General features: G+C 42.6%; 1 protein-coding gene across 1 annotated transcript in view; it reads left to right on the top strand.

The window, feature by feature from the left end:
• Window positions 1-13,129, top strand: part of LOC138963806 (uncharacterized) — a 65,684-nt gene that overhangs the window by 4,716 nt on the left and 47,839 nt on the right. Inside the window, exons 3-4 of the mRNA XM_070335659.1 lie at window positions 12,314-12,520; window positions 12,926-13,018. Of these exons, the coding sequence (XP_070191760.1) occupies window positions 12,314-12,520; window positions 12,926-13,018 (300 nt within the window). The remainder of the gene's footprint in view (window positions 1-12,313; window positions 12,521-12,925; window positions 13,019-13,129) is intronic.

Below are 13,129 nucleotides of genomic sequence, written 5' to 3' on the forward strand. Positions count from 1 at the left end.
TTGTAATGGTGAAAAAGGCAACTATGTATAAATTGAACCACATTATCTTAATCGGAAAGATGTGCGTTAGTATATATAAAAAAACAAATTCGTATTTTTAATAGGCAGTTACAGATAAGAAGCATTTTTGTGTGAGTGTTCGAAAACGTTAAAAAAGTTAGCTTACAATACAATACAATAACTTTATTAATCTCTAAAAGAGAAATTACTTGTTGTACTCGATGAGTTGCATTTAATTCATTGTATGAGATATTGTTAATTGTTGTTATTTATTTGAATAAAAAAAAAAATAATAATAAAAAAAAAACAAAAAAAAAAACAAAAACTAACTTTGCTCTGTTGTTGCATCCAGGGATAAAACACAACATTCTGCAAAGATCTCTCTTTATTTTACTGGAAGATGGATCGGTCCCCAAAACTACATGTGTTATCTAAAAAAAAAAGCCACAATAAACTTCCATTTTGACCAATACTTCTATATATATATATTATATATATATATACGACTTGTGTCTGTCTGTCTGTCTGTCTGTCTGTCTGTCTGTGTGTCTGTGTGTCTGTTCCTGTGCGCGATGCGCGGCCAAGGTTCTCGATGGATCTGTTTCAAATTTGGTGGCCATATTCACGTTCACCCGGGACACAATCTGGTCGATGAGATATTTCAACACGTGCTCTCAGCGCGCAGCGCAAACCGATTTTTTTTCGGGATCCACTATCAGTAACTCTTCCTTATCTCCCCAGTGTTTTCAGCGTTTACCTCCCTTTTTTCGCTACGCTATGAGAAGCAGCTTCGGATATTCCCGTTCCGTTACTATTTTTAGAAGGTCACCGCAGTGTCCAGAACGCTTTCCTTGCACCCGTAAGTTATCCTCACTGTAAAAGTGCAAAGGTCGAATCAATTTATAGCCACGCGAAAAATACACTGTCATCCATCTCTATATATATATATCCCATGAGCTGCTTCTTTGTCTCTGTAATGCAACTATGGGTATATATGTTGTATTTTTCGGCTTCAATAAATACATAATGGGCTCAAAAAAATATAGCATATTACCGATTCCGGTTTGGCCGAGGAACTATACTTCTGCCTACCCTTGACCCTTCACCGAACATGTTTCAGTGGATTGATGAAGAGCATTGCTCACATGGCTAAACAAAAGAAAAAACACCATGTGAATGTTGATTCAGTAAACAAAGCGTTTATCTTTACACTTTGGGTGCAGGTCGAGTAAAAAAAAGAACAAAAGCGAAGAATCAACTGATATTCCAAGCACAGTTTCATCTAACCTTACCGGCGACACACAAAGTTAAGTTTGAACAGAAGCACGATGATCGACAGACAAAACCAGTACAATTGCAAGGTAAATACGCTTTCCTTGTGTAGCGAGCAGCGTCTGCAGTTAAAACGCACCCATACAAATGTCAACAGCACTTATTCTAAATCTACATTGCAACCTTCGGTAAATTCAGAGACACTCAATTAAACAATGATTGAACCATGTAAACAAACAACATGGTTCAAACATTCAATCATGATTCACCCATCTCAGTACTAGTGCAACAACCTCAGTGCAGAACTCAAGAAGTCTGCAGCAAGCACTTCCATTCCTTTTTTTCTTTGAAAGGCCCACTATCCAACTATACAGCATCAATATCTTTTCCAAACAAGCAAGCTCCACAGCTACAATCAACAGCAGACAGAGTAAGCTTACCATTATTCAACACAGATTCCCCAACCTCCTAAAAGGTGTGTGTGTGTGTATGTGTGTGTGCAAGTTATTTCTGAGCGTTCAATGGCACGGGCACTGTCGGTGTTACCCAAAGGCAAAGGGGAAGAACCCTAGCTTGACCGGATTAGCTTGATCAGACTTTACATCTGCAGCCAGAACACAACTTCTGCAAAGTTAAAAATGTAAACACATGATGTATGCTCAGAATCAAATAAGTTGTTTCAGATCTTTTTAATTTGACATCCCACCTAAGCAATTCACTCGCGCGCACGCGCGTGTGTGTGCGTACGGGTGGGTGTCTGTGTGTGTTCGTGTCTCTCTGTGTGTTCAACAAGCAAAGATGCACTGCGTCAGTAGGGAGATTTAAAAGACAGCACGTTTCGTTTTGCAGCTCGTTTCGTTTGGTGAATGAGTAACCCCGCGAAACGGAACGTGAAACGAGACGGCATAGGCCGCAGACAAGATTTAGATGTATTCACGTTTCGTTTCGGAATGAAGGAAGGGCGATAAATCTTCAAGTGAAATTATCACGTCTGTCCTCGATCAGAATGGAAAAAAAAACCTAGGAGGTGGTCCAGAATCGGGCATACTTTGATTATTTTCAGTCCAAATAAATCACACAGACTTTGTTTATACAAAATCACATACGCAGCCAGAATAAAAATTCGATGCGATGACCTACTTCTGCTTCGCCATTTGCTTTCTCACCATGAAGTTGGATAAATGTACCAGGATCAGCACCCTTCAAAATATTTCAGTTCGCAACAGTTGTCTACCTCCAATGAACACATTCTCAGCGCTGAAAGACTGTGAAAGGGTTGATGAATCTAGCAATGCATAAAATGGCCAACAAATAAAACTGTTAGTGTGCAAAAATACTCACAAAAGTTGACGAAATATTGTTCGTTTTTTGGGGGTGGAAAACGTGACTGCGTTTTGACGTTCCACGTTCCGTTTCAGTTGACCTTCACCTTTCCAGCGAGAGACCCCCGAAATGATGACGTTTACCACAACTTCAAAACGAAACGTCCCGACGTTTCGTTTTTTAAATCTCCCTAGTGTTACGAGTGTACCTTTTTCGCTGGCCGGTTCGCTTCGTCATCCAGCACAGGCTGTTTCATCCATTTTTCGAGCATGTCCAACTGTTTTGGTTTACACTGACGTAAGATCATGGTTATATGAAAGTATCCAAGAGCTCAGCAAACGTGTATTTCATCCTGATGGAGTAAAATCAGTCCAAACGGTATTCAACACGCAGTTTCAAGGAGCGGCCATTACATCGTTGTAGACAGAATTGACGCTACCAGTACGGGTTGATTAACGTTAGCAAGCATGATCAAACAAATTAACTCAGAGATATATTTCACGTACATGAAATTACTGGTTAAATCTAAAGAAAGTTATTCAGTAAAATGTTAGTTTATTTTCGTAATTCTACACTCCAACACAAAAATTAAACTAGAATTGGGATCCGAGTTAACCAAACCGGTTTTGGCAATCGTAGCCTGGCACTGTGACCTTGGACGGACTCAGAACCTAAATCGAAACTGTCTTTGATTCAATGAAAGCTTTCATTGCGTGTGCTTTCTTTTCTATCTTGAAACTAAAATGCATTCAAAAGCAAATCGAACAGTGGTTTGAATGTAGATTTAACACACATTTACGGATGCACTTGTTTGCACTTTATTTCTTCGGCGACGTGGCTTTAGCATAGGGTAGTGAAGAGGAACACACCTCGCTGGCTCACCTATTTACACACCACAGATAACTACAGTGCTTTGTTGTGGTCCACGTTGTCTTTGGTGTACGCATGGGATATACAGCTTACAACACTCGTGTTTTTTTTATATGGCTTGTATTTCAGTCAAGACCCAGCGGGAATATCATCGGGATACACTCGCCAGAGGCTCGTGGATCCCTAAGATATTCATCCGCTGGGTCTTGACTGAAATACAAGCCATATAAAAATAAAACACTCGTGTTGTAACCTATAAATATATACGGCTTCTCTGTGTGTGTGTGTGTGTGTGTGTGTGTGTGTGTGTGTGTGTGTGTGTGTGTGTGTGTGTGTGTGTGTGTGTGTGTGTGTGTGTGTGTGTGTGTGTGTGTGTGTGTGTGTGTTTGTATGGGTGTGTAGGCAATACCTGTGTATTGTAGAGTTCTGTGTTTGATGTGGTCTGGCGGCTTTGATGTGGCTGTATGTTCTGGCCTTCCTCTGAGAAGCCATAACAGATTTAAACGGGCTTAGAGATAAGTTCTATATTTCTCCAACCTGTTTGAGTGGACTTCGCCTCCAAAAATGATTGTGGTGTTTCGGCACTCGGTTACATTCGGCGTCGTCGACAATGATGGAACACGACATGATATGATCAGGAATGGCATTATGGCCTCTGAATCATTTTCCTGCTGTTCCCATTCCACGAATCTGGGTGGGACCTAAGCTTGGCGGGTCCATGGTTCGGACCCGGCGAAGCCGGCGTACGGTGCGCCACTCAAGCCGGGTATTCGGCTCTACTTCTTCCCGGCGAAGTCGGCTACCCGGCGAAGCGGGTATTCATCTAGTCATACTAATATAGCTTTTAAGGGCAGAGAGCCTTTTTTTCCTGAAGATTTTGATCAAGAGCATTGAAACAAAACTTAATGTCCGTGCCATATCTGCCCTAAAGCTGTTGTTATATGTCCTTTATTTAAGCTATCTTTAAGACTCTAGTAAAAGTAAAAGTGTGTATGTGTGTGTATGTGTGTCTGTTTGTGTGTGTGTGTGTGTGTGTGTGTGTGTGTGTGTGTGTGTACGTGTACGCGTGCGTGTGTGTGTATGTATGTGTGTGTGTTGATGTGTGGGTGTGGGTGTGTTTGGGTGTGTTTGTTTATGTGTGTTTATGTGTGTGTGTGTGTGTGTGTGTGTGTGTGTGTGTGTGTGTGTGTGTGTATGTGTGTGTGCGTGTGTGTGTGTGTGCGCGCGCGCGCGCGTGTGTGTGTGTGTGTGTGTGTGTGTGTGTGTGTGTGTGTGTGTGTATGTGATGACCGATTTAACCTTTGATTTGGGTATGCAGTGCCTTGGGTGGTTGACGACTATCCCAAAGGCAATGCACTTCTACTTAATTTTGACTCAGAATTGCACGCTCTAACGAATAATTCGAACCCCCACGATAGCACTCTTTTGCATCAAATAACTCCATTGTCCCTAATTGTCCTTTTTCAAAGCTGTATACGAGCTGTTTTGGTGAAAACAAGCATATTTTTTTTACATTTGAAACCCATCGAGCAGCCATTTCTGGGGCTCCGTCGCCACGTTTTTGGCTCACGTAAGTGTAGCCTATGCGATCATAACTTTGTCTGTCTGTGCGTGCGTGCGTACAAGGTATGTGCGTGCGTGCGTGCGTGCGTGTGTATGTCTGTGGTAGAAACTCTAACATTTGAAGACGTCACATTACATTGACGTCACATTATGACGTAAGAGGGTTAGACGTCACGCGAAGGAAGTACTGAAAGTCTCGGTCATTATTATTTTGAGCGGGCCGAGACTAGTTGGCAGTCGTGTCCCTGTAAGTAGGCTACATGCAGACAGACAGATCTAGATCTAGTGTCTCGCTTTCTTGCACAGTTTCACCTATTCTCTTTCTCTGTGTGTGTGTGTGTGTGTGTGTGTGTGTGTGTGTGTGTGTGTGTGTGTGTGTGTGACCCCCCGCGGGTTAGGGGGAGTCCCATATTGGTTGGGACTAGAAAGAATTTACCCGATGCTAACCAGCATGTCGTAAGAGGCGAATATAGCTATTCTGATGGACACGTGGGGGAATTCGGGGGCTGTGATTGGATGGTCTCACACATCCCTTTTCCGATCATCAAAGCATAACGATACAAAAGTTGGCCATTTTTGCCGATATCCAAACGATATCGGCAATAACAAAGACGCGTGGTTCCGGTTTCTTCCACGTGTATAAAGTACACGCATACCTCGCCAGGTTTGTTTCTGTCACTCTGTGACTAGTCGACAGACGATGCCATTTGCTTTGTGTGTGTTTTTGTTGTTGCTTACTGTACATGACATAGGCCCTACATTACGTGTAAAATCCAGTTCTTTAACAGGCAACAAACCTTGCAAATTTCCAGAAGCTGCAATCTGAAGCGACCTATCTCGGATTCTAGCAGACGATCTCTCCAATGTTTAACACAAAATCAGCAAACTCTCCTGTCACATAGAAAGTCCATTGTAATAGTGCAATGTTGAAATGAAGTTACCGGTCTGAAACATTTCGTCGTTTCTTCTGAGACAATCCTTGTTCTCTTATCATCTACAGATTTACCGCTGTCTTCACCACGCGAATTCCCAACAGAAGTCAGACTTTCGAACATACAATCTACGTAGGCAAGCATGATACGTCATGACGTCATATGATTCCTAACATATTGACGTAATGCTAAGCATCCGGTTATCTCGAGTTTTCTCCGTAATACATGTCCGTGGGTTTTTCAATGTTCGGTTATTTCCGTGGCTTCATGCGGAAAGGGAACCGTCGCCTGCAATCAACGACATGGACCATTCTGGTACTTGTCGCTGACAAAAACATGATTCTAACACAGAATGTAATGTCAGAATAGCTATATAAACGCTATTGTGTTTTCAGCGTAGCAATATGGTCCGATATTTAGACTCGAACAAGTATAATGCGACTCGTCTTCGACTCGTCGGCATTATACTTGTCTCGTCTAAATATCGGGCCCTATTGCTACGCTGAAAACACAATAGCTGTTACTAACGGTTCTGTTTCTTCTCTTCTTTTGTCTTATTTCTGCCTTACCAGTCCTTTCACCTATATTTCCTTCCAAGAAAACTCTCCCTACTATTCCCTGCAGTTTTCCAATTCTTTTCTTGTTGTCTTATTTCTACCTGACTGGATCCATCACCTTTATTTCACTTACCAAAAGTCTTCTTTTCCACATCCTTATTTCTCTGCACCCCGCATGTCGTATGAGGCGACTAACGGATTCTGTTTCTCCTTTGACCCTTGTTAAGTGGTTCTTGTATGGAATGTGGTCAATGTTTGTAGGGATTTTGGTCAAGCAGTGTGTAAGAGATGTTTAGTCCTTTGTGCTGGAAACTTGCATTCTCCCAGTAGGGTCATGTATAATTGTGCTACGTTGCAGGCCCCTGGAGCAATTTTTTGATTGGTGCTTTTGTGAACAAGAAACACTTAACAAGTGGCTCTATCCCATCTCCCCCCTTTCCCCTATCCCATCTCCCCCCTTTCCCTCGTCGCGATATAACCTTCGTGGTTGAAAACGACGTTAAACACCAAATAAAGAAAGAAAGTGTGTGTGTGTGTGTGTGTGTGTGTGTGTCTGAATGTGTGTGTGTGTGTGTGTGTGTGTGTGTGTGTGTGTATGTGTCTGAATGTGTGTGTGTGTGTGTGTGGCGGAGTGATTGAGTTTGTGTTACTGTATGTCGATTTCTTACGTGAGCCTTGAAGGCTTCGCCTCTTGTTTGGCTATACAATTTAAATACGGGAAAACGCCAATCCTTATACAACATATTATGCATTTTGAAACAAAGTTGGACGGGCGCAGTGGCGTAGTGGTAAGACATCGGCCTCCTAATCGGAAGGTCCTGAGTTCGAATCCCGGCCGCGGCCGCCTGGTGGGGTAAGAGTGGAGATTTGTCTGATCTCCCAGGTCAACTTATGTGCAGACCTGCTAGTGCCTTATCCCCCTTCGTGTGTACACGCAAGCACAAGACCAAGTGCGCACGGAAGAAAGATCCTGTAATCCATGTCAGAGTTCGGTGGGTTATAGAAACACGAAAATATCCAGCACGCTTCCCACGTAATTGCCGTATGCTGCCTGAATGGCGGGGTAAAAACGGACATACACGTAATAAACTTGGCCAAAAATGTAATGCATCAGATTTTGCACCCAAATTAAAGCAATATTTCCCGTGTCATTTCATCCAAACTGTATATGCCAGGAAAGGTCGTTCGTTTATTTGACTATCTGTATCACATTTTGGGTAATCACGTGACCGCCGCTCAAAATCGACTGGACAAAAACGGAAGGGCTCAATTAAAAATCGAACAAAAATCACAAAAGGCAAACCTTTCATTGCCACTTGTACATGCGAGAAGAAAGCAAAATCAATTAGCTACCCGGAAATGGTTGTTTTGTTTAACTAGCTTGCGTATTGTGTGGGCTACGCTATTCTTAATGAGGCAGGTGTTGATCGCAAGAGCGGCCAAAACGGTGGGGTTTTTTCTCGTCATTTTTAGGGGTACTGTGACAAAAAGCGCTGTGTTTTAACAATGACGTAGCGGATTGCTTTGAAAATTTTGGAATATGTTACTAACATACTAGAGACGTACTTCGAGAAAAATGTGAGATCGTTACATGCCCAGCTAATGTTCTTAAACGCATCTAAAACGTGTCCATTGTTTGTATCAATCATGTGTTTAAAAACATGTGAAATAATGATCGATTGTTTTGGACGCGAGTCAGCAATCCAATGACGAGTTTCAAAACATTGCGTAAAATCAGAACAAATACGTGTAACGATCCCTTCTTTTGCTCGAAGTACGTCTAGTTTGTTGGTAACATATTCTAAAAGTTTTAAAGCAATCCACGAAGTTGTTGCACAAATAGAGCGCTTTTTGTCACAATATCTCTAACATTAAATAATGACTCCCGTTTCTGACCGCTCGTGCGATCGACACTTGCTTCAGTAAGTATAGCATAGCACACGTATTACGCAAGCTAGCTAAACCAAACAACCTTTTTTCGGTAGATAATTGATGATTTAGCTTTCTTCTCGTATGAAAACGTTTCAAAGGTTTGTCTATTCTGATTTTTGTTTGATTTTTAATTGGGCCCTTCCGGTTTTATCCAGTCGATTTTGAGGGTACCCTTAATTGAGCGGCGGTCAAAAGATACCTGTAAACGAAATCTTTATTCAGAAAGGTGATCCAGATGGTCAGGTGAACGGCCTTTACTGGCATATACAGTTTGGATGAAATGACACGGGAAATATTGCTTTAATTTGGGTGCGAAATATTTTGCATACATTTGTTGACCAAGTTTATGAAAGAGTGTCAGTATCCAATGTTGTAAGTTGTAGGCAATGTCTTTGTCTGTTTGAAATCAGGACTGAACTGACCGATCGACTCGTGAACACGCCTGTGAATGAGCAGGGCGAAATCATGTCTGTGACTGAGGAAGACGTTGTGAAACAGCTCAAGAAGTCTAATGCTAAGAAGGCAGCAGGCCCGGATGGTATTACACCAAAAGTCCTAAATTTGCTGATGATACTGGACTTACAGGACAGATCACTGACGTCAATGACACACACTACAGACAAGAAGTTAGCAGCTTTGTGGACTGGTGCGATGAGAAATACCTGGACTTGAACACAGGAAAAACTAAAGAAATGATTTTTGACACTAGAAGAAAAAAAGTAGCACACAAGCCTATCGTGATAGCTGGTGTTGAAGTCGAACAGGTTGAAAGCTATCGCTACCTAGGTGTAGTGATCGATAACAAGCTGTCTTGGCATGCCAACACTGATCAAATCTTGAAGAAAGCGCACACGCGCATGCACTGTCTTAGGAAGCTTAGATCGTTCTCTGTTCGTGATGACATCCTGCAGATGTTCTATCTGTCCACTGTTGGTAGCGTGTTGACATATGCATGTGTGTGCTGGGGGGGGGGGGGGTAACCTTAGTAAACAGGACAGTGACAGGCTAGAAAAGCTAGTCAAGAGGGCTGAATCTGTTGTAGGCAGGAAACAGGAGACCATTGAATCAGTTTGCCAGAGACGACTGACTGACCGACTGACCTCAATTTTGGCTGACGAGACACACCCACTGAAACCTGAATTTGACTCACGACGCATTGACAGGAGTGGTAGACTGAGGGCTCTGGTTGCTAGAACGTCACGTTTCCGCAATTATTTTGTTCCCAGAGCTATCCATGCTTTCAACCAGTCACATGTTAGAGGCCTCTATCATGTTTCTCTGGCATAATTGCTCCCATGGGGTCGCCTTCACGCGGCGGGAGCGTTTAAACAGAGCTACCCCACCCCTTTACTTCTCTTATTTTGTCTTATTTCTGCCTTACCAGTCCTTTCACCTATATTTCCTTCCAAGAAAACTCTCCCTACTATTCCCTGCAGTTTTCCAATTCTTTTCTTGTTGTCTTATTTCTACCTGACTGGATCCATCACCTTTATTTCACTTACCAAAAGTCTTCTTTTCCACATCCTTATTTCTCTGCACCCCGCATGTCGTAAGAGGCGACTAACGGATTCTGTTTCTCCTTTTACCCTTGTTAAGTGGTTCTTGTATAGAATATAATCAATGTTTGTAAAGATTTTAGTCAAGCAGTATGTAAGAAATGTTTAGTCCTTTGTATTGGAAACTTGCATTCTCCCAGTAAGGTCATATATTGTACTACGTTGCAAGCCCCTGGAGCAATTTTTTGATTAGTGCTTTTGTGAACAAGAAACACTTAACAAGTGGCTCTATCCCGTCTCCCCCCTTTCCCCTATCCCATCTCCCCCCTTTCCCTCGTCGCGATATAACCTTCGTGGTTGAAAACGACGTTAAACACCAAATAAAGTAAAGTAAATTAAAGATCTGGCATAATTGATGCTGTGCTCTGTTGCTGGGTGTTCGAATGTGTAGTGTTATAGTCGACATGGGGTGCTTTGTATACTCTGTGTGGGCGTGGGTGTGGATTTGGATTCTTGTACGTCTCTTTGTTATTGGAATTATGGTTTTTGTTAAATTGTATTGCTGTTGCTGTTGTTGTGTGAGTGAGTGGTGTGTTGGCAGACCTGACTTGACGGAAGACTGTGTGCATTAGTGAGACTGTGATCATACTCATTATAATCATACTCTTTTATTTTCTTATGATGTTTCTTTATTATGCATTCTTGTTCTATTGATTGGAAATGGTTATTGTTACAATGTAATTTCCATATGGATTAATAAAATTGAGTTGAGTTAAGTTGAGTTGAGTTGAAATCAGCATATAACAAAGTACACGTGAGTATGAAAAACTAACGTATTTGATGATTAAGCACGATTGTATGACAAACGTTTCTCCAGCTTTGGAACGTATCCTTTGATTTGTATTGACGTTAAGCCTGTGACGTCATTTGTAAGTATAGGTAACATTACGTTGATTTCGTTTTGTGTACATGTATTTGCGGGTGTTCTGTTAGCAAAAATAACTTTAAACAGAAATTGTAGTCGCAAAAATAACAGAGTTATTCCAGTTTTAAAAACTATACCCCCATATATATAACTATACCTTCTGCGGGTTACCCAGGTCTGTCGAGAGTCCGCCCTCAGTCCTTCACCATCTAGGGACAGTGACAGACCCGTTGTTTCCCTACTGTTTCATCCCCACAACATGCCAGTAAGCAGAATCCTGAAATCAAACTGGCACATCCTTCAAGGAAGTGACTCTGTTGGTTCGATCTTTGCTCAAAAACCACTCTGTGCTTTCAGAAAAGACCGCAGCGTTCGCGACCTCTTGGTGAGATCCCGTCTTCGCAGTCCCACCAACCCCACAGCCCCTGGGACATTTCCTTGTTCCAAACGAAATTGCAAATCTTGTCCCTTCCTCCACCCTGACACCTGCCTCCAAGGCCCTCGTGGCTCCTTCACGGTCAAGAGAACGTTTGACTGTCAAAGTCACAACGTTGTCTATGCGATCGTCTGCCTCTCTTGTCGCCAGATTTATATCGGAGAAACCGCGCGCACACTTGAGGTGCGTTTCTCCGAGCATCTGGCTGACATCCGTCATTCCCGCAATAGGCCAGTATCCCTTCACTTCACCGCCGCTGGTCACTCACTTGATCATGTCAGAGTCATGGCTCTGTGGCAAGTACGTGGCGACTCCTTCGAGCGCAAACTCAGGGAGTCCCACATCATATCATCCCTTGGCACTACCTGCCCCGATGGAATTAACATTCGCCGTTAATTCATTCATCTCAACCTTCCCCCCGCTGTTCCACCTTGTGTGTATGTGTGTGTGTGTGTGTGTGTGCGTGTGTGTGTGTGTGTGTGTGTGTGTGTGTGTGTGTGTGTGTGTCCGCACGGGTACGCGAGTCTCCTCTTTCGTTCCCTTTCACGCACCCCCCCCCCCCCCTCACATTTTGTTTGGTCTACAGACCTCAAAACTGCCGCTTTTCATTCTCCTCGAGTAGCTTCCCTTGCTTCTCTGTCTTTGTCATTTGTCGGTTTGTGCAGTGCAGTTGTTTTGTCAGTTGTTCTCCTCTTTATTTGTTCTATCGTCTTTCTTCTTCTTTTTTGTGTGTGTACTTTTGTGTTTTTGTGCCTGAAGAAGACCCTTAGGTCGAAACGTCGCCGTTATTCGTTCCGTGTTCGTCATTTTAACGTGAGTACATTGCTTTTTGGTCTCTTTATTATACCCCCATTTTTAAGACAAAATCAGGCACTAACATGACATCATTTAATGACAGAATTGCACATGATGGCTGCCATTATAATAACTAGAAATACCCAAACCTAACACATGGAATGTAAAACTTGCTAACAACAAGAATTAAAGAGGATTCTTTTTGACAACAGTTTTTCGTTCAGATCCCTGGGACGACCGTCTTTACCCGTTCACCATCACGGTGGACGGTCAGACCTGTGTCAACGTGACGTCACGACCACGCTACAGGACCAGGAACAACTCAGTGACGTGTGCTTCAGTCATGTACGGACAGGTGGTGCGTCTTACCCTGACAACGACCAAATATATGCTGAACCTGTGTGAATTTCAGATATTTGGTAAGCTGCACTGTGGCACTACAGTCGGTAAAAACAATCCACACTGTGCACCCAGTTGTTTGGTTTGTGTTTGTTGTTTTGTTGTTTTGGTACGTGACTAAGCAGATGAGTGGTGTACTTTTAAGAAGTACGATGGGTAATCCTTGTGTTCTGTTTTGGAAACACATGCAATGAGTTTTGCGAATGTGATCTTAAATAACTATACTAATAAATGAAATTAACTTCAGAGTCTCATGTGTCATAGTCTTCATATTCGTTCGTGGTTATACGTTATGCTGGTGGATGCGAGTTCCTCCAGAGAGAAAGACGTTGGAGTGAGTAACTCACATCTGTAATCTAACGAGAGCGTAGGTCATGACACCTTTGGTAAAATGCCCGTATTTGAAATACAATCATGCTTTTCAGTGTGTCGGGAGGGATTCTATGGACTTGACTGTTCTTCTCGTTGTGACACGAAATGTGAAGGAGGGTGCAACAGGACTAGTGGTCACTGCACACGTAAGTTTTCCCTACATTGTACAGGTAAGTCGAGCGGTCCAATCGTATCTTACCTCAGAGTTAGCAGTTGGCTCAGGTTAGTGCTTATTCTTATGTGTGGTTTCATGTTCA

This window comes from Littorina saxatilis, linkage group LG4, assembly GCF_037325665.1.
Source record: "Littorina saxatilis isolate snail1 linkage group LG4, US_GU_Lsax_2.0, whole genome shotgun sequence".
Lineage (NCBI taxonomy): Eukaryota > Metazoa > Mollusca > Gastropoda > Littorinimorpha > Littorinidae > Littorina > Littorina saxatilis.